The sequence below is a fragment of the Penicillium samsonianum genome, assembly GCF_028829775.1.
Source record: "Penicillium samsonianum strain IBT 33392 chromosome Unknown utg000004l_segment0_segment0, whole genome shotgun sequence".
Taxonomy (NCBI): domain Eukaryota; kingdom Fungi; phylum Ascomycota; class Eurotiomycetes; order Eurotiales; family Aspergillaceae; genus Penicillium; species Penicillium samsonianum.
This window is the reverse complement of record NW_026643262.1, coordinates 1,398,606-1,419,348: the sequence shown is the minus strand read 5'-3', so window position 1 is coordinate 1,419,348 and position 20,743 is coordinate 1,398,606. Positions and strand designations below refer to the sequence as shown.

At 48.0% G+C, this 20,743-nt stretch overlaps 8 protein-coding genes across 8 annotated transcripts; 3 read left to right on the top strand and 5 right to left on the bottom strand.

Annotated features, from left to right (window-relative positions):
* Nucleotides 1–360: 360 nt before the first annotated feature.
* N7471_007460 (uncharacterized protein) lies at nucleotides 361–1,739 on the bottom strand (the record flags this gene model as incomplete). The annotated part of the gene is made up of 3 exons (XM_057280179.1): nucleotides 361–1,299; nucleotides 1,360–1,571; nucleotides 1,631–1,739. The coding sequence occupies 3 exons, from the start codon at nucleotides 1,737–1,739 to the stop codon at nucleotides 361–363; spliced, it is 1,260 nt and encodes a 419-aa protein (XP_057134439.1).
* A 1,588-nt stretch (nucleotides 1,740–3,327) lies between these two features.
* N7471_007459 (uncharacterized protein) lies at nucleotides 3,328–4,287 on the bottom strand (the record flags this gene model as incomplete). Its single annotated transcript, XM_057280178.1, has 1 exon — nucleotides 3,328–4,287. The coding sequence occupies one exon, from the start codon at nucleotides 4,285–4,287 to the stop codon at nucleotides 3,328–3,330; it is 960 nt and encodes a 319-aa protein (XP_057134438.1).
* A 365-nt stretch (nucleotides 4,288–4,652) lies between these two features.
* On the bottom strand, nucleotides 4,653–6,598 carry N7471_007458 (uncharacterized protein; the record flags this gene model as incomplete). The annotated part of the gene is made up of 3 exons (XM_057280177.1): nucleotides 4,653–4,786; nucleotides 4,808–6,503; nucleotides 6,554–6,598. 3 exons carry the CDS (start codon nucleotides 6,596–6,598, stop codon nucleotides 4,653–4,655), a joined length of 1,875 nt encoding a protein of 624 aa, XP_057134437.1.
* A 1,434-nt stretch (nucleotides 6,599–8,032) lies between these two features.
* On the bottom strand, nucleotides 8,033–9,354 carry N7471_007457 (uncharacterized protein; the record flags this gene model as incomplete). The annotated part of the gene is made up of 4 exons (XM_057280176.1): nucleotides 8,033–8,213; nucleotides 8,302–8,727; nucleotides 8,784–8,853; nucleotides 8,913–9,354. The coding sequence occupies 4 exons, from the start codon at nucleotides 9,352–9,354 to the stop codon at nucleotides 8,033–8,035; spliced, it is 1,119 nt and encodes a 372-aa protein (XP_057134436.1).
* A 1,420-nt stretch (nucleotides 9,355–10,774) lies between these two features.
* Nucleotides 10,775–11,545, top strand: N7471_007456 (uncharacterized protein; the record flags this gene model as incomplete). Its single annotated transcript, XM_057280175.1, has 1 exon — nucleotides 10,775–11,545. The coding sequence occupies one exon, from the start codon at nucleotides 10,775–10,777 to the stop codon at nucleotides 11,543–11,545; it is 771 nt and encodes a 256-aa protein (XP_057134435.1).
* Nucleotides 11,546–12,468: 923 nt separating this feature from the next.
* Nucleotides 12,469–13,428, top strand: N7471_007455 (uncharacterized protein; the record flags this gene model as incomplete). The annotated part of the gene is made up of 1 exon (XM_057280174.1): nucleotides 12,469–13,428. One exon carries the CDS (start codon nucleotides 12,469–12,471, stop codon nucleotides 13,426–13,428), a length of 960 nt encoding a protein of 319 aa, XP_057134434.1.
* A 73-nt stretch (nucleotides 13,429–13,501) lies between these two features.
* On the bottom strand, nucleotides 13,502–16,332 carry N7471_007454 (acetyl/propionyl/methylcrotonyl-CoA carboxylase subunit alpha). The gene is made up of 5 exons (XM_057280173.1): nucleotides 16,090–16,332; nucleotides 15,837–16,035; nucleotides 15,679–15,776; nucleotides 13,996–15,622; nucleotides 13,502–13,760 (listed from the first exon to the last, which is right to left on the bottom strand). Exons 1-5 carry the CDS (start codon nucleotides 16,239–16,241, stop codon nucleotides 13,710–13,712), a joined length of 2,127 nt encoding a protein of 708 aa, XP_057134433.1. The 5' UTR covers nucleotides 16,242–16,332; the 3' UTR covers nucleotides 13,502–13,709.
* A 1,030-nt stretch (nucleotides 16,333–17,362) lies between these two features.
* On the top strand, nucleotides 17,363–18,901 carry N7471_007453 (uncharacterized protein; the record flags this gene model as incomplete). The annotated part of the gene is made up of 4 exons (XM_057280172.1): nucleotides 17,363–17,446; nucleotides 17,512–17,984; nucleotides 18,043–18,145; nucleotides 18,203–18,901. The coding sequence occupies 4 exons, from the start codon at nucleotides 17,363–17,365 to the stop codon at nucleotides 18,899–18,901; spliced, it is 1,359 nt and encodes a 452-aa protein (XP_057134432.1).
* Between the last annotated feature and the right edge of the window lie 1,842 nt (nucleotides 18,902–20,743).

Sequence of the window (20,743 nt, the reverse complement as noted above, 5' to 3'; positions counted from 1 at the left end):
GCCCATAGATGGAGATTGATCCGACTCTGTCGTTTACTGCGTAAATTTTAAAATAGAATACACACAATAAGCTTTAAGTGGGAACTTGATGCATATTAATGTTTCTTGTATTTGATTCTTAGACCATCAATTTGGATACAATGAACGAATACCACCTTGTATTCCATAGTAACCTGTATCTGCTGTGAAGCGATCCCCTTCAAGCATCCAGTATTTCCGAGATCTTCAGGTCAGCATGCTCCGAGGCATGGTAATGTACAGTATGTTGAGAGCCGGCGAAGTAAGAGCTGCAACTGATGTGCCTTACCCAGAGGAATTGTGGTCCTCCAGGTCAAGACTCTGTCTCTCGGTGATGAGAGATCACAACTTCACTCCCTTCATCGCAGATGTCAGCAACGAAGCCTCCTTGACGACGGGGACAACAGTGGGCTGTACATCTGGGAGGTCTTGATCAACATTCTCATGGTGCGAGACCAAGTTCTTGAAAGGCTGCAAGACAGGAAGCGTCGAATCGAGAGCATCGATATCCGTCCAGTCCCCCTCAATATCATCAGGAGCAACAAGCTGCGGTCCACCAGGCATGTCAAGGTGGCTTTCCATAACGCCAAACGACGGGGTGATCTTGCAGAAGTCTTCAGGGCTCAACATCGGGTGCCGGAGGGAAGAAGCTCGCGGAAAAGGAACAGGAGACGTCTTTGGTGCTGCTTTCGCGGCCTCGATGGCGGTAGGCTCATCGAGGAATTCGTCGTCGAACAGTGGAACAAACGGCTTGGCGGGCTTTGGCTCAGGTGCAATTTCACGTCCCAGATCACGCGCGATCTGGTCGTCCTCATCGCGGAAGCTGAGGTGCTGCAATAGACCCAGCTCTACATAGCTGTCTTCGTAGACAGTGTCAGCCCCATCGGCCTTGGTGGTGGGCTCAGAGCGCCGGCGAATGGAAGGTGCGGTCTTCGGGATAGGTGTCTGCGACGACTTGCGGCGGTTGAAGACCGGGCGGCGGCGTGGGCTTCGTCCGTTGCGTGTCGTAGAAAGGTAGGTCTTCTTGGGACCTTGAGTAGACTCGGCATCCACCGTGGTCTTCTTGCGACGCTGGTGGCCCACGTTACCTGGGTTGGGAGTGGGCTCAGCAGCCATCTCTGCGGTGGGAGAGTTGGAAGGGTCGAGTGTTATTTTTGTGCCGAGGGGAGTGTCAAGGAGCAACTGAGTTGCTGTTTCAACCTCTGAAGGCAGCGGCTTTTTCAATATTGGATAAAGAGAACAGGCTCCGATAGCACAGCCTGGCTGATTATTATTGATGGGCTTGCATGAATCGTCAATATGGGATTAACATAGTGCGATGTGGAACAAACTTGTGTTTACCTTTTCTTCTTTGTCGCCAGTCCCAGGCAACGGTGGAACGGTGACCCTTTGTCCGACTAATACTGCCGGTGCCTTGATGCGTAGGATAAGACGGTCTAGGGTATAGGCATTCATGTGGCTCGAGAGTCGCTTAGAAGCCCATATCCTCCAGAAGAGAGATTCTAGGCGACGTTCGGTTTCATCTTTGCTAGCTTGGTACGAGGTCGAGTAGGCTGTTTGTTGTCAGTCAGCTCGTCCACAACGAGACCAGGAGTAGGGGGTGTTACGTTACCTTGCCAAAGGTTCTTGTAAGCACCATTACTTAATGTATCCTGCTCCAAGATCTCGCTAGGAGCCACACTTGACATAGCCACAAGACCTTGGGGGAGCTTTGGCTCCATCTTGGATGTTCGGTTTGGTCGTCGAGCTTGAGATGACACCGGGATGCTGACTTTTCACGGAGAGAAGTACGAGATGAGTGACGTGAGATTGGGAATGTCGAGGAGGGGTATAATCAAGTGATGCTGCTGAATAGCGCGTGGACCAGTCGTGCTGATGTAAAGTCAAGGCTCGATTTCATCCTTTGTATTCAGCGCAAACAGAACGCTAGCAAGAAAAGAGGGAAAAAAAAGGCTTGACGGGTGTGCTTTGAAGAGAGAAGTTTTCTCGGGTTATGCTTTTCCGTACTACTTTGAAGTAGCAAGTCGAGACTTTGAAGCTCCAAGATATTCAAGGTTGTTGAACTTGAAGCTGAGATACCACATCAGATAGAGCCTTCGAACATGCTCAACTGGTTTTTAGGTATGAAGATCATGACTGTAAAAGCTTCATGCATCCGCACTCCACAAAGGAATCGAAAAACGGAAAAAGTAGAGAAGTTTAAGACAAAGAATTTGAGGAATGTAGTACCCCAGGGTTCGCCCTTGCCTGTAGCGGTCAAGGTGGGGGAGGAAAGGCCCCCTTAGATTCCAAATCGGACCGAATAGATCTTCCTTAAATCTCCCCAAATCTGCCTAGATCTCCCTAGATCTGCCTGCATCTCCCCAAATCTTCCCAAATCTCCTAATTTCCCGAATTTCTTGCCACTCGGGATTACCGGGACGGGACGGGATTGGGCTTCACCGTTCCTATAGACGTGAATTCTATATTGTACAGGAAAAAGAAGGGACTACGACTCAACCACTGAAAATAAGACCAAAACACTGCAATCAAGACTAACACATAAAAAGGTAGGTCGGAAAAAGCATCCTGATCGTTACATTCCGAATTGCGCGTCCTTTTGCAAGCAGGGATGTAGCAGATACAGCCCTATCGGCGGCCGACTTGCGAAATATGACACAGAACACTCCCAATACCACCTGGGGAAAGTCCTTCAGAGCAAATCAAGGAGCTTTGCCGAGGGGTGGCATTCACATCCACATGCCCCTTGAGTCGGTACATCCAATAGGGGAGCATCTCTCAAGCATGCGGCATGCGGAGAAAACCCGGGGAGGTTGTGATTGGGCCTGGTGTACTTTCTCCTGGTTTCTCCACTGTAAATCCACTGCAAACGATCTAGAAGATCCGTAGTAAAAATGTATTTTTGGAAATCTTCAGTTCTCTAGTCGACTCGTGCAGATATCGAGCATATACTAGGCGGTGATAACTCGGCTTTTCAGAGAGATCAACTATGCGATGAAACACTTCACGAAATCTGTCACATGTTACAACATGTGTGTCTCAACAAGTGGACACGAGAAAGTAGATATAGAAGTGCCGAATCTCGAGAAGAGTGCAAGGTCTTGCATGAGTGTGAAGTAGGCTAGTAGAAAGACTACCAAAAGCGGAAGACCTCGTTCTAATTCAAATTTATTGTCCCCAATTATTCCATTTGTTTAGTGGTTAAATCTGCAAATCGGCTATTTTTAGCGTCAAGCTTACAAGCCCTGATTAGTTCTAGTAGCTGCAGATATCTATACATGCATGTACACACCTCAGGTCCCGCACTATCTACTCGCGAAGCCGAAGAGCAACAACCTGTCCACCATAAGAGACACCTCCCTCATCACCTCCACGAGTAGTAACATAAGCCCACTTACCACCCGGCACAATCTGCACAGAAGTAGGTCCAATAAAAGCCAAGCTATCACCCCCACCAGCAACAACAGTCTGCGTTCCATCCGGCATGATCTTAGCGATGGAATTGAGCGGCTGTGCAACATAAGCATTACCACTAGAATCAATAGCAAAATCATCCCAATCCGAATCAGTATCACCAGCCTCACGCTCCAGACGCGCAATGACTTGAATCCGACCGAAGATCTGTCCATCCTCGCTGACAGACACCCGGGCAAAGATATTGAGCGCACTATTGGTGAAGTACACATTATCTCCAACAACCTGCAGGCCATTGATACCAATGGGAAGGGACGAGTTCGCGGACGCGGCAAGGGCATCGTTCTTCAACACGACCTTCGAGACACCGGTGGTTATATCGACGCGGAAGATAGTTCCCAACCGCGCGTCTGCGATCAAGAGGATATGCGGCTGCGACGGCATTGAGGCCATGCCGTTTAGCATATCGGCGTCGGGGATGTGGGCGACGGTTTGGATGGTGGGGTTTGTGGCATTCCTGCTGAAGTCGACCGTGTAGATGGTTTCGTTGTCGTAGTGGTATGAGCCCCGTACCCCGCCTACAACGGCATACTTGTCGTGCCCAACGGATGCAATGCCGGTTAGAGCTGTGGAGCCGGGAAGCGTGGCGACTAGCTCGGCTTTGGGATTGCGGGATAGCGGGTTGATTGTGTAGAGATGGGCTTTGTAGAATGTTGTGAGGAGGAGATGGCCGTTAGGGCGGAGCTGGCTGTTTTCGATGTTGATTGAGCTGGTGAAGTTGAATAGTTGGGTTGTCAATTGAGCGGCTGTGGCGCTGGCTAGCATGGCTAGGCTCAATGTGGGATTGAAGCGCATGGTAATTTGGGGGATATAGTAGGACGAAATGGGACTTTGACTGACAATGAGGGGGTTGCTTTTTATTTACAATAAATATACTCCGTAGAGGGACTTTCTTCGGCCTTGAAGAACTAAGTGGGTTCGGCACGGAGCATTGAAGTGTTATGAGTCGGAGATAACAAGAGATCGACATAAAAGCCAATTAGCCAAGACGGGAATTGTCAATTTGAGGCTTTAATAGGAAACCAGCACCGAGCTATGGAAAAGGCGTGTTCCAGATTAATGAGGTGAGCATATTCGGTGTATGGGATAATAATGTAAGTTGTGTTTTGGGAGGCTCTTTTAAGTAGCTTTCCAACATCGCACTCTATACAATATTTACATCACTGCGCAATTGTGCGAGGTAGCTTCGTCTCACGCTCGCTATCCCCAGCCTCGCGGGTCCTCTTGCGCCTGTTGGTCAAAAGATCAACAGCAAGCCTTTGGAGTGGAAGCATCAACCATTCGGACCGCCAACCTGGATATAATGGGTACATACTATCTGCTATGACTTCAAATGCGTAGTTAATTTGCGGTAATGCTTCGAACCACAGAGGACGCCTGGAAGGCCTCTTCATGGAGTTAAGCGGCAAACAACCTTCCGCGTCGATTTCCACAATAATAGGGAGCTCTTGTTTGTCAAAAATTCTTCGTCGCACAAGATATGACCGTTTTAGACTGAGCACCATACCGAGAACATGGGAATCGGGGCGCCTAGGCTGGCTGCGGCGTGCGTGGGGATGAAGTTTCAATTTTCGCAAACGACCGGATCTCTGGGTTGATGCAATTCTATCCCATATTGCGAGGCATAGGGCCGGATCAAGTGTCAGGTTGAATGCTATTTCAGCCACTGCAGGCATCTCAACTCTTCCCGGGTTCGTTGATTGCTCGGGGGGAATGGCGCATTCCATATCCAGGGCGAGGGATTCCAGGGAAGGAAATTGACCGTACGCTTCGTAAAGCCGTATTTCATCCTCACTTCCGGCTGTGCGCTGGGTTTCAATGTGCAACTTCCTTAGACGAGGACAGAGCTTAGCGTATCGCAACACTTGCTTAGCGCAACCACCTTTCGGTAACCCAGCCCATAGGGGATCTTGACCGGGCCCGGGAAGAAGCACCAGCCCTTGCAATGTTGGGCCGTGACGCATGAGAATCTTCTCGATGAGACTGGGACCCAAAGTACTTTTGATCTTCAGACAAGTCAATGGATTGATCGATTCAAACATCAACTCCGTTGCTCCGTTGCTCAATGAGTTGCTAAGGACGACAGATAGGTTCTGCAAGTCGCGGAAAGAATATGTCGACGCAATTGCCCTCGGGATACCATAGTCATTAACATAATCCAGGTCGAGTGACTGTAATGTAGAAAAGTCCGTATGTCGACTCGCTTCATGAAGTATCTTCTGTTTTGACTGCATGAATCGCAGTGATAGTGACTTCAGTTTGCCCATATTAAAAGCCGTGGTCGATGAATCAAGCCCTTGTTCTTTGGAAATGGCCTTGGAAAGAGGATAGTCCGACTGCTCAAAGTCAACACAGAAATGTTTGAGATTAGGAGCGATAGACATAATCCTGTAGATTGTTTCGGCATCCAAAGTCTCCGGTCCAGTATCTTCGCTCTCGGCCCAGGGGCTAAAATGAATTCCATGGAGACAAGGGGACTGGATAAGATCCATCTCGCAAATATCGAACAGGGGCGGGAAGAGGCTCGTGAGGCGGAAAGCGTGGATGTTGAGCCTGCATTGTGGGTGGTGCTGATGCAGGGCTTTCAGTAAGGCCCGTGGAAACATATTCACGACCGCGTAGTTGAGCTCCACCAGATGCTGTATCTTGCCAAGTAGTGAGACTAGTAGTTCCCACTTCGGAGTAGCTAAGCCATCACACTCCGTCAGGCTCTCCGTCACCGGGCCGAAATGGAGATCATCTTCTGGAAAGGGAAGTTGGTCCATCACCATCTCGGAGTTGGAGCTCAGCTGCAACCCTGTTTGCCCACAGACAATGTCAACCCGCCGGGTGTGCTTGTGCCAGTTGGCATCGGTTGAAAGAGTCAACACATCTGTAACGGCTTTCTCATATTCCTGATTGCTCTGAAACCGAATAGTAAGAGTTCTGTATAGAAAACGTGCAGCCGTGTCGTAGAACAGTCTATTGACTGTATTCAAGCTTCGTAGGCTTTCAGGGTACAGATCCCAAATCTATAATGATTGTCAGCAGAGCCAGGAGTGAAGCTTTTGGGGAAACAGACTTCCGCAAAAATCAGAGGAAGGATTTCCGGTGGAAGCTTATCCATGATCGACTGCTGTAGATCTGGCTGATGGCCCGGTCAGGCTATCCGACTTGCGCAGGTTGAACAACTACGTTATAAGCCCAGCCAGGTGGGATGAGACGTTCCCAGAAGCAAAGAATGCGATCCTCTAGCGATATTTATAAGGAGAAAAAATATCGTCATGGAGCGGTGGGGAAAACATTACGAAGATGGGTTAGATACGGGGGCCCCGGGGGGTCCAACGGCCAATCGCGACAATGAAATGATTGGCTAATTTGACTAACTGCTTTTCCCTCTACACCATTTTAACTATATGTGCATAGATATAGTAGGTAAGAATTTATTTATTGCGAATGATCTAGTTATTGCATTTTGTAGGATCGACCAATTTTCTGCTGGCAATATCAGCCATGTCATTGTCGCGATTGGCCGTCACCTCTCCCCCCCCAGCCCCCGTCTTGGTCCCCATACTGACACCTAAAGTATCAGATATCAACATTAACAAGAGCCTCATTCAAAAGTACATAGTAATCGACTTGTTTTCCTTTTATAGTCGCCGAGGTACGTAGCTGCACAATTGATGGGGCAAGATACATAGTTTGGTCAATCTTAAACGCCGGAGAGCTGCCACAGTGGCTAAAACGACTCCTCGTTGTCTCAAGTCGGGCAATAACGGCAAGTTGCACAATCTCTGGTTGGAGCCTTCCTTGAGGCGATGCCCAGGTGCTTCCAACCTTGGAACCTTACAAGGTTTGGATACTTTTTAAGGTTTGCGGCTTAAAGATTGTATCCATGGATCCGGACCAACACAACCTTGGAAACTACCAAGGTCCCGAGGTCATCTTAGGGTACACGTGAATAATAAGGCACTTTCGAAGTATCGTATAGAAGAATAGTCGGCCGTTTGTGTGCCATACTACTGATACTCGCATCAAGTATAATAGTAACGGGAAGATCGGAACCCGTCCCGCCGGAATTCCCAGGTCCAGGTCATCCGCATCCCGGAATGCAGGTGTGTCAGATTAGGTATATTAATACGTTGAATTTTTGCATTCCGCAAGGAGGTGCTAGGGTAGCTAATTAGCTAGACAGGGAGTGGATGTTTCAGATTTCCTTTTTCTGGGCACATATGACTCGGGTCTAGACCAGCGTGTTCATAATTCTTTTTGCGGGGAGCTATGTATTATTATAGGCTCCCCACACGGCATGATTCAAGTTGTAGTATTATTGAAGGCGAAAAAAGATTCAGTGGACTTTTAACCAAGTCACTCTTGGAAAAGAGTATTCCTCGGGAATATGGCTTCAAAAATGCAAAACCCAAGATGCGTGGCCAAATTATCCCGCAATTCATGCCGTAAAGTATGACCGGTCTATATCAGATTCATATCCGTGAAGGAATAGCTGATATCATGCAACAGAAATATCAAAGAGAGATTAAATGGCGCGCAAATTACGTGCTTAGGTTACGGTGTAGCCGCCGTCAACGCGGAGATCCGCCCCAGTGATGTACTTGGAGGCATCGCTGAGTAGGAAGGTCACGGCACCCATCAGGTCCTCCGGTGTACCCATCTTGCCGGCGGGGATGAGTGAGGTCCATTGATCGCGCAGCTGGGGGTTCTCGTCGAGGATCTTGCGGGTTCTGATTGATGATGGCAACATTAGCAACAATTCCTTCCAGAGATCTCTCTACTAAAATGTATCGCGTCATCCATGTAGGGGGTACTCACAGAGCAGTAAGCATGTAGCCAGGGCTAATGCAGTTAACACGGATATCATGGCCAGCCCACTCCACAGCGAGCGAAGCAGCAAGGTGGCGCACAGCAGCCTTCGCCGCGTTGTACGGAGCCTGGGGCTGGGGGACATTAACGATGGCGCCGGACATGGAGCCGATCATGACGATGCTACCGGGCGCCTTGCGCTCCATCAAGTGCTTGGCAACATTGATGGCGAAGAGGTATGTGCCGTCGACATTGACGCCCCACAGCTTCTGCATACGCTCGAAGGGGTAGTTGATGGCCTCAAAGTTCTCGGTGAAGCCGGCTGAGGTGACCAGGTTATCAATCTGGCCGTGTTTGGCTAGGACTTCGGCCATGGCGTTGCTCACCGAGTCGGGGTTGGCGACGTCCGCGTAATGGGCGGTGACATTGGGCATGCTGTTTGGAATTAGCCCACTGCGGCGAGCTGGAACGGTATGGCAATGGAGACTTACTCTTCCAGACCGGGGTTCTCCTTGCGGAACTGCTCGATCAACGAGGCAGCTGCGGAATCGGCCTCGTCCTCTTGTAGATGTTAGAATGAATGGTTTGCTCTGATTATTTACAGTGGTTGTAGAACATACTGTTAAGATCAATGATAGCCAAATCTGAGCCGGAAGCGACGAGACCTTGGCCCATGACCAGACCCAAACCACGAGCACCACCAGTTACCACGCTGACTTTCTTCTCAAGTGAGAACTGGGCCAGAGTACGCTTGAAATGCATGCCACCGCGTCCCTGGGCCACAGGCTGAGTGGGCATCTCGCTGTCGGGAGGGTATTCGATTTGGACGCTTTCATCAGTGCGAGCAAATTGGCCCTCCTTATCACCAGAAGCACCCCCGGGGGCCTTGGTCGTAGCAGAGAGGATGGGGTCATTTGCGGGGTCATCGCTCTTCTTCTTTCCGAGCGAGGCAGTGTATGAGAGAGGGCGGGTGAACCCCGTAGCTGGGCGAGCGGCTGCGAATACAGGGCGGGCGGTGTTCAGGGCCTTGATGGCATTGCGTGTGACTGCAGGCTTGAACATTTTGAAGGTCACAGCTTCAAATGCACTGGAGCTGTGGAGGTAAAAGGTCGGGGGAGATGCGATGAATGACGTATTTACGGGAGAATGAAATCAGAGAAGAATGGGTATTGGTAGGAGGGAAGGGTCTATCCAGGGGAGGGTGAGAGTATTAAACAGAGCAGGTCATCGGACGTCACTTTTATTTTACTTTTTTCAGGGCTCAAGGGCTGGGGAATGCGACAATTGCGGTGAAAACAAGCCAATGGATAGCAGACGTGGGGGCTATCGACTGCCTATTTTGGTCTCAAGGAGATTTTTTATTTATTAACTTAAATCGTAGCTTCAAACAATTCAAAGGCTAGAGGCGAGACCATGATGTCAGATCGATCGGCGGTTACCAGTTTCGTGGTATCATATTACATATGTATGTAGTACTTTTGTTTACATATGTATTGTTAAAGTACTCCGTATGCTATCTTAGGTTATTCTTTCCCCTTCAAATCTCTCTCAGTTTAGAGCTTGATCCTAACCTTGGAGGAGCTACACGTATTTGGCACTCTTACCTATTATTTTCTAAAAGGACCAGTCACTTTCTGCACTTCGGGGCCAACGTGGCCGCAGTTGCCGCAGGCCAATGGAGAGCTCTGATTTACCTCTGTGGTCATTTTTGTGTCATGCAGTTTGCATTTTGCCACCGAGTACTCCGTATGTGGGATTACTCGGTGAATAACTAGAGCTCATATAAGGTACATATGTAAATTACAGGGAAAACGGTCAAATATCAAGTTTCCCTCTCCAAGTAAATAAAGGATGTCTGGGGTAAATAGTGGACCTGGTTGATGTGGGGACTTCCCCGGTTGGCCCCAGTTTTGTAACAACTCCCCCTCTGAGCAGTCAGATGACAATCGTGATTCTGAATTATTTTGCCATCAAGTTGCTATTTCACCATCTATACTTCACTGGATCAGCAGTGTCATTAAACCGTGTACATATACTCGGTACAGCGAGAGTCGAAAACACACTGTTTCTCGGCTCATATCCGAAAAACGCTAAGCCGTATTTGGATATAACTATAATTGGCTATCTAAAAAAGAATTTCTTAAATATTGTGGCTTCTCGCGTTTTTCGCGGTATGCCACTGTATTCGAGTACTTTATCACCCAGCTTCTTCGGAAGATGGCCGGAGCTGAAATCGGTCTTGGTCATGGACAATGCATCGTTTCACCACCCTAGACGTACCTAGGTAGCCCTGGAGGCATTACCTAGGTATACTGATACGATGATATGGTAGGTACCCGTGGACAGCTTCTGATATGCAAACATCAAACAGGCCTAGCACGTGACTTTACTTGACTCTATTTCGTCAACATTATCAATGATTTTCTTGAACTATAATGTATTCACACGTACTATCGAACATTGCAGGAGCGCGATCAGAAAGATGCCAGCGAGCTTCTTAAGTCTTCCTGCGGAACTCCGCAACGAGATATACATGTATCTCCTAGTGCGCAGCGAGCCTATCGATCCGTGGAATGGAGGTCATGAGCTAGTACCCAATCTCCTCTCCACGAACACGAAAATCCTACACGAGGCCAGATCACTACTCTATGGCGATAACTGCTTTGACCTCAGTAGGTGGGAATCTGAAATTATAGCCCAATTTCTTGATACGATTGGCTTTATCAACGCATCTTATCTTCAGTGTATCCGCATTGACTTCCCCACACTTCGCGAGCTTGAATACAAGGTCAACCTGGAAGTAGACAGCCTTCGTATACTCGAAAAGATCCAGTGCCACTGCATCAATCTGGAAAAGGTTATAACAACCTCCAAAAGCACAACTGCCATGGAAAACCAGCTCGACTCATTTGACAGCCCTAAGATCTGTGAGAAGGCCCTTGCGCTGGTTGATGCTCGTTTCAGAGAAATTTCATCTCTTCAAGAAATCGTCATCGAGGTTTATGAGGAAGGTCCAAGCTTAGATCTCAGAAGGAAAATGAGGAGTCGTGGATGGATACTCAATGTGGTGGAGGAGCCAGTGGAAGAAGTGAAGTGGAACTTCCACACATCGTGGGATGGGCTTGAAGATGATGAGTATGTTTGCGACGACGACTATAACGATTACTTTGATGTTGATGATTACAACGATGACTATGACGATGACTACGATATCGACAATGATAGTGATTTCTGGAGAAGGGCGGCGGATTAAAAATCTGAAGGTGGGCAGCCAATTCCTTTGCTACGGCCCAAAGAAATACATCAATGGCTCAAGCTACCTAGCACTCTATAGCACATCGCACTTCGAGGCTGCTGCAACTTGCTTGATTGCTCTATTTTACTTTAACACTAAAGAAGAATGACGAAATTGAATCCACTGTGGAATAAAGCTGTGATATCCGACATAACAAATACATGTAATTCCAACACAAGAAAACACTAGAGTCGCTCCCAACTCTACCTAATTTCAAGAATGTGTATCGCCTTCACATTTTCAATCTAGTCCTGAATGTTGAGGATCCAGGTTAATTCTCAGTAATTAACATGGAGCTTTCAACGCTAACCCTAATCCGACATATGCTTTATGCATTACGAATAACTATGCCTTTCTCGTATGCCAAGAAAGTTCGAAGTCCTACGGAATCGAGATTAGCGCCGTCGATGCAGTTTGCCGTCTAAACCACCAATTCCTGTATATAACCGCCAGTTTGTTGTAGCACAGGAAGTCATTTCAATTCAGGCTGCATTCAGTCAATGGAACCCGGGAGAATCCAGCATTCAGTGCTATCACCGCTCATTCAGCTCTTTCTTTTTGATTCCACCACTCTGTTTCTATTACAAATTGATCAATTGAAGGATTCCAGGGGGGGGAAGGAGAAGCTTATAAATATGGGCTTCTTTCCATGTATGAAGAGATTAGACAGTTTTACAATTTATTTTTGATATTTCATAGTATCCACCTTGCAAGAGATACTCCTTTTTACATGCTGTATAGTCCCTCTGTGTACTATTTCAACAGGTTATGAGCCCGGTCTGACTCCATCAGCTGGGATTTTCTATACCATTGCTTACCTCTGAGCTTCACAACTTCATCTTTTGCAAACCCATATCTTTACAACCTCTCTATCTCCAACGATGGCGCCTACTACACGCAATGGTACGGCCCAGCCCGGAGAGCCTTCCAATAACCGGAACTCCCCTTCTCGCCACAACCCCCTTGTGGACGACGACGACAATGCCCCTGATTTTCAATCAGCAGGCGGTTCCGGGAATGATGCATCCCAAGCAGGCGATAACCATGATCAAGGCCAAGATTGTCCCGAAGCTGACCCCGGAATGCAGCTCACTGGCCAGCTCAAGTCGACCGAGCAACGCCAGTATACGCAGGCTAGCCAGCAAGTGCTGGCTTTGCAAAGAGAGCTTGACAAAATTAAACATGACCTCGCTGCCGCTCAGCGAGCTATAACTGCCTTAATTGAAAACGTCCCGGTCAAGGAGACCCTGGACAATTCCTCCGGAAGGGAAGAAACCCCCCTTCGCCGTCAGAGAAAGCCTACCGCCTTCTCTATGAGAGAGCAGGCAGCTCCTGCTCCACCAACAGCTGCTCAGCAAGAAGCAGCCGCCCTCAGATATCTCTCCTTTGTGGAAGATATGACAAGATTGGGAAGAAAAAGAGCCCAGTTCAAATTCCCAGCCCTCACTGGCATGGCCAACTATCGAGTCTGGGCACAAAACGTCAAGCTCCTGATGAACCAAAACCTGCTTAAACAAATCATCGAAGGACAGGCAGGCAGCCTGCCAATTGATCATCCCCAGTACTACTATCTCCAATTGCTAAAAAGAGATGCCCAATTGATGATTGCGAACGCCGTCAGTGCTCGCATCAATAAAAATCTTAGCTTTTCCGAAGATCCAGAGCCAGAGAGGATCTGGAAGTCATTGAAAGATCAATATGAGACTGAAGAAGTCTTCAAACCGCGCAGGAAGGAGCAACAGCTATCAAGAAAACGATATGCTCCAAATAACACTGAATTTCTCCATGAAAATCCGAGCTATTCCCGGCTTGACCACTTGGCGACGAACCCTAGGGTTTGATCGTTATATATGTGCTCAGGGTCAGAGCCATCTGTATGGGGCGCTAAAAGTCTATTGATACCCCCAAAATCACCAACAAAATCGCGATTTTCAGCTTTGTGTTTATTGTAACATATTTAAGAACCAAGACATAAGGATACTATTTTTACTTCGCACTGTAATCATAAGGCGAGATCGATATTGATAGTGTGAACTCCACATGTGTGTCAAACTTGGAAGGTATCCCCATAGCCAGACATCGGTATACCTGAACCTGTACGTCTTGATAACAAAGTCCCACTCTATTCGGACTCGGCGAATTCCACCAGCGGTGTTCCGCTTTTGCATTGATCCTGCAAGGTACATGTTGGTCAGCTGTTCTCGAATCACGTCTTTCCAGGGTTGTGGAAATTTATGTAGTCCCGGGTCTTTTCTTCTCCCCAGCTTGAAGTTCTAGGGGGGAATAAAAGAACGGACCAGGCACATAACTAGGGGGCGCAAAACATCAAAACAAAAATTGAAATGAAACAGAAAAGATGTCACGAGGGGCCAAAAAAATATAGTCAGGGGGAAAGGTGCATGACTTACTCCTTTTTTATGCACGACCCGCGCAATGGTTCCCCGTTGTGGACTGCGAATCACCGTCTCCATCTTCATGCTCTCGATAACAACCAACGGCTGGTCTTTCTCCACCACATCTCCCGCCTGCACCTCCACCCGTAGCACTTTACACGGCATCGGGGCCAGAACGCTGTTTGTGACATCCTTCAGTCCCAATGCCTTCTCCATCCACTTAGCCCGGGGCACCGTGAGCCGGTATTGAGTCCCTCGCTGGAATGCGATAATAGTGTCCTCGTCTCGAACCACTGTTGTATCTAACCGGGTGTGCGGGAAAAACGATGTGACAATGTGCGACGCCGAATCCATGCGGCTCACCACCTGCTCGAAGGCTCGTCCGCCGACTTCCACGTTGAATGTGTCATCTGCTGTCTGCTGCACTCGCACATTGAACGTGGAGCCGTCGGTAGACCCTGGGCCGGAGGTCTGGGTAAATGACAACTGTCGCTCTTGGTAACTAGGAGTGAACCCGACCGTTGAGCCCGCAACCCCTGCTGAGGATCGCGCTCCTGAGACGGCATCGCGATGTAGACAGGCCAAGGCGACCTGCGCCAACACCTCTTCCTCAATAATTTTCGGGGGGAAGAGCTCTTCACGGTGCTTCTCAATGTAGCCGGTCTCAACCTCACCAGCGATGAAATCAGGGCTCTTGCAGATGGCTTTTAGGAACTCTATGTTGGTCACGGGTCCTGCGACTTCATACTCTTCCAAAGCAGCGGCCAGCTTGCGGAGAGCCTCCTCGCGATCTGCACCGCGCACGATAAGCTTGGCGATCATGGGATCATAATGAGCTGAGACTTCGTCTCCTTCCACAAAGCCTGCGTCAATGCGGATGTCACCCGAAGTAGCCGGTGTTCGCACATGGAGTAGACGCCCTGAATCAGGGATAAATCCCTGCTCGGGGTTTTCCGCGTAGATTCGGGCCTCGATGCCATGGCCACTCTGGGCGATACGCTCCTCCACTTCTTCTTGTGTAAGGGGCAGCTTGGCTCCCTCAGCCACCAGGATCTGCCAGTGGACAAGATCCTGTCCTGTGACCATTTCAGTCACGGGATGTTCGACCTGGAGACGTGTGTTCATCTCCATAAAGTAGAAGTCCCCTGAGTCATTATCAAAGATGAACTCCACTGTACCGGCACCTTCGTAGCCGACGGCCTCTGCAGCCGCCCGTGCCTTTGCCCAGAGGTCCTTTCTAGTTACGTCGGGGAGATGAGGCGCCGGAGATTCCTCTAGAACCTTCTGGTGTCTCCGTTGAATACTGCAGTCTCGCTCTCCTAGTGCGACGGAGTTGCCATGCTTGTCTGCAAATACCTGGACTTCGATGTGTCGAGGTGTGGTGATGTACTTCTCCACCAGCACATTGTCATCTCCAAATGAGCTCATGGCCTCTGACTTAGCTGACTCAAGTTGAGCTTGAAACACCGCCTTAGAACTGGCAATACGCATGCCCTTTCCACCGCCTCCTTTGACGGCTTTGATAAGCACCGGGTATGTGATCTGGTCCGCCTGCTCCTCGAGGAAGGCAGGGTCTTGATTTTGTCCATGGTAGCCTGGGACGCAAGGCACACCAGCAGCTGTCATAATCTCTTTGGAACGACTGGTATGGTACATCTGGTAAGCATAGTGGGCATTCAAATAGCGCAATGAACGTACCTCTTATCACCCATATCCTCAATAGCCTTATACGGCGGGCCAATGAAGACCAGCCCAGCCTCGGTACATTTCTGCGCAAATGCTGAGTTCTCGCTCAACTGCGTAACAAGCTCCAGTTAGTATCCCATCTACAATTTAACTATGCACAACCAACTTACAAAGCCGTAACCAGGGTGTATTGCTTGGCACCCTTCTTTCTTCGCAATCTCAATAATTCTATCCCCATCGAGGTACGCCGATACAGACCCCAAATTAAAGGCGAAGGGGGAGCTCAAGGCATGTTGAGATCGGCTATCCGGGTCGGTGTAGAGTGTTGTTACGCGAATTCCACGCTCGGCAGCAGTGCGTCCAACTCGTCTAGTATATCGAAGTTAGTACCACCAATTCCACTTAATTTAGTGCCCAACTTACAAAGCGATTTCTCCTCGATTGGCTATAAGGATTGAATCCAACGGCTTGGTTGTATTTGATGTGTTAGTGGCCGACGATACAGCTCGCGAGGTTCTGCGGGCCGCGGTCGGGGTTAAGCGGGGAGTAATGCGGAGAAGGGATGAGAGGGTCATGACGGTGGGAGAACAGCCGTTTCAGCTGCAATGAGGTCTTTACAGAGAGTAATTTGAATCACAGTGTAAGCATAATCGAGGCGCTTTGAAGGGATAAAATAAAGAATGGGAAAACCTCAAGGGTTTGGAGAAGCTCTTGTTAAGCCGACGCAAAGCGAGATTGCGGGGAAAGCCGAGGGCATGACATAATCAGCCGCTTTGGGAAATGGATGGTCACGGGTCTTCCACCCAGTCGATGACTGCCAAAATCCTCCATGGCTGGCCGAGTAGGTAAAAGACATGGTAGCTGGTTACCGAGTGAATGAGTGATTACGAGCGATATCACATTGTTGAGAATCCCATGGGGAAACCGGGAGGTTTTGGATTCCGGGGTGGACATCGTGCGACGCATACATCGACCCATTTCCTCTAACAACAGCCCGTCTATGGGTTTCAAATGTTCCATGCTGGGTATATTGGAAAAGGCGTAACGTTATATCTCTACCTTCTATATCCTATCTCGCAGTCTCAAAACCACGCTTAAATCTTGTCAAACTGGGAGGTACTGGTAGTCCCGCGAACAGTGATTTTATGTTATGGCTTAGTGAACTTCCATCTCAGCTCCCATGATATCCAACTAACGAGTCTCAGGCTTCCAACTTATCCATCGAGCCAAAATCTTGGTCAGATAAAGCGAAGATAAGACTGCGATAAGCCTTTGGGTTACGTTTCGGGAGACACGAAGAGCGGTAGATCTATCTCTTGTCCTGTAGGGTTGTGGAATAATAGTAAAGTTACAGCATACGAGGGCAATCTAGATTGCCAACTCACACCTCAATAAGAACAGCAAGCATTCAAACGTGGACATCCGATCCTATAATATTGATGTAATCCGGTGATATGCCCCGGACAGACCTTCCTGGATAGGAATGGCTTATCTGTGCTGTAGCGCACTGCCCAGGTGAGTCAATCTAAGCGGAGTACTTTGTAACTATAGCTTTGGTCGCACCGACTATTAAAGAAGATGTTTGAGCTTCAGTTATGTCTTTCTCGCTCCTATATCATAACTCTTGCTTTTAAATTTGAAAACTATTAGCAATTACCTTATTAGGATTTGGCTATTCGGTCAACATATTATGCCTATGATGAATCCTTTCACCCTGCTGAGGCAATATATCTGGGACTCTTCCCAAAAGCCCATCAAGGAAGAGGTATTCGATCCAAAAGTATGTGATTATAGACACATTTCAACGCTTAACCGAAATTTTGCCTCTAAGATTCCACCCAACAGGTGCACCTCAACTACATCCCACCTTCAAAGAAATTTACAATGCAAGAATTGCTTTTAAAGCAGAGTCCAACCGCATCGCCCATTGCAGGAACAGTGCCATTTCCATTGTTGTCAGCCGAGGGTGTCAAAGCCTACCGAAGAGCCCTATTTCAAAAGGAAGTTATAGACAAATGTGCCAGCTCACCATTTCCAGGGACTTTGGTCCTGCGTGATGCAGTAAAACAGTCAAAGTTTGTCAATGACTTTTGGACGCACCCGGAGACAATGAGGATTGTGTCTGAAGCAGTCGGTGTACCTCTAGAGGTGGTGATGCCAACGGAAATAGGGCACACTAACATTCAAGTTGAAGGCACTACCATCGCAGAAATGGCCAGCAATCTCAAAGCTGAGCCGGCAGTAGAAAAGCTCGAGTTGAGTCTCAAAGACCGAACTTACGACCCTTTGAAAGATGCTAGTGCTATCATCCCGTGGCAGTAAGTTCATCCTCTAGTCACCTTGCTTGTAACACTGACAGTACTAATTGGACCAAAGCTACGACTCGTTTCCTTACGTTTGTGTATTGATGCTAAGCGATACTGAGGGTATGATCGGAGGCGAGACCTATATCAAGAAGGGAGATGGGGAGGTACAGAAGGTGTGTAGGAATTCATCTTACCGAAACTGGAATGTCCTGACTAATCAAACACTGAAGGTTGAGGGGCCCCAGATTGGTCATGCCGTTATGCTCCAAGGCGGCGAAGTCTGTCATCTGGCTGCTCGGGCGAAAGGTGTGAAGGAGCGGATATCGACCATCACTTCGTACCGTTCTACAATGCCGAACGTTTATGACTCCAGCTATATTACCAACGTCCGCCCTTATGCGGATACAAGTTCTCTCTATCCTGAATGGACACAATACCGCTTACGAAAATTGAGAGATGAGCTTACCCATTATCTCGACGAGACAGAGAGAGAAGAGGACCCCGCAAAAGAAAGAAAGAACGTACAAGCTCTTATAGATCAGCAGATTGATTATTTGCAACGAACGTCTCGGCAGATTGTTGACCCTGAGTATACTCAGCGAGTTTTGAAGAAGTATGGCAGGCCGTCATACTATGATGCACAAAAAATTTGGGAGACTGTTCAATCATTGCCGGAATTCGAGAGACTTGCATCAGCCGCAGATGAGGAACGACGTTGGCAGCCGGAGAGTATCTATTGGACGGACCTCCTGAGATCCACTGAAACAATTCGGTTGGGGAAACCTCTTCAGAGTGCTCTTGGAACTGCTGTGCGAGAGAAGACAAGAAAGTACTATATGGGGGATGAACTTCTGCGACAAGGTCTCAATGAGGCGTTCTTGGATTGGTTGGGATACTCAGGTATCTGGGAACTTTACTGCAACATTTGATTGGAAGAGGACTGAGTCAACTATTATCATGGGACTTGAAGTTTATGGCCGCGACTACTTTCAAATTGCACAAATATATCTCTAAGCAAGACACATACATATCATATCCACTGCTAGCACACAAATTACTGTCTCTAGTTATTGTGGCATAGTGCAATATCTACAATACATAGAGAATCCAAGTGAGTATCATAAGATTTATTGTATTATTGGGTCACCAGACAATCCGAAAGAGAGGTGCCATGCCCTCCCCCGAACCATCCAGCAACAACTATATAAACCCTTTGAGTTGGTCACTCGACAGCCCGAAAGAGAGGTGCCATGCCCTCCCTCGGACTGTCCAGCACCACCTTCCATACATTGAATTCCAGTTGTCACCCATTCCATACAAAAAGTAGAACTCAATATTCATCTCCGACATCAATTCGAGGCCTCGTTAAAACCAGCTGGAGGAAAACCCCATGGGATAAATACAACTAGCTGGAAAGAGTGCCTCGTACATAAATTGAATCCAATTTCCCCTTGTTCCCCTTGTTTCCTTCGTTTTGCCTTGAATTTCCTCGTTGGTTTCTTGGTTTGTTGGTTTGTGGTTTTTAATTTTTTTTTTTAATTTTTGATATTGAATGGATTGTCCAAAGTCGTTTGGTGGTTTGGTTGATTGTGCCGGTTGTTTTGTTCGTTGGTTTTGTCCTTCTTTTGTCGTTTGTTTGTCGTTTTGGATATCGATATTGGTGATATGATATTGGTGTTGTTTTTTGGTGTTTTTGGTGTTTTTGGTGTTGATTATCAATATTGGTGATGTTCAAATAATTGTCCGATTGGGGTTTTTTTTGATGATTTTTGGTTTTTTTTTTCCCGGGGTCCGTTCGATGAGCAGTTGAGTCCTCTTATTTTTTCAAGACTCGGTGGCATGGGTTGTCATACCCGTTTTCTTCTTCTTCGGGGTCCGTTCAATGGGCAGTTGAGTCTTCTTGTTTCTTCAGGACTCGGTGGCATCGGTTGCCAAGCCCATTTTCTTCAGGTTCGACCGTTTCGATTTCCTCCAACAAATCTTTCCCATTTCCAGACGGCAGTGTTGAGCCGTCCATTGTGTCAAGAGATTGTCTTCCGTGGAATTGAGGCCTCATTAAAACCGGGCAGGAGAAAAACCCGCGAGGGAAAAAGCTTCTCAGCCGGAAAGAGTGCCCCGAGTGGTTGTGTGTTGTAACAACATTGGTGGTATCAATGACACCGTGATGAATGTCCAGCCGGGAGAAAACCACGTGGGAAAAGCTCCCGGTTGAACGTGAAGTGATTCACCAAGAAAGGTTCAACATGGTTGAACGTCCAGCCGACAGGAAACCCTGTGGGAAAAACTGCCGGTCTGGATGGGGGTGAGAGAGACTTTCACAGACGTTGAATGAGCCAGTCCCACACGATGTTAACTTCAGCCGGGGGTATTTCTTCCATACATCCAAGTCTCAAAACATGCAAATAGGGATCAGTGCCGCAGACTTCACCCAGTACATCAAACCCGGGTAACAAAAATGGGGATGCTCGGTATATGAATAGAGACCCGGGCCCTGGATCTTTCTCCAAATACCGGCGAAGAGAGAGAGTTAGAATCCAAGTTATCAGCCACCAACAAGTACCGCAGGCGCCGCAGCCTTTACTGAGGACATCAAATTCAGATATTGCAAATCGCGGATGCTCAGCACTTGAATAAAGGCTAGGGCCCCCTCGCCCCTACCCAAGCATTGAGGTGATGAGGTTTACAACATCAAAATTCAAAACATACAGGTAGTTTCTTCCAGAAAACTTTGGTTGGTTTATTAAATTCAATCCTCTTCAACAGGTGAGAGT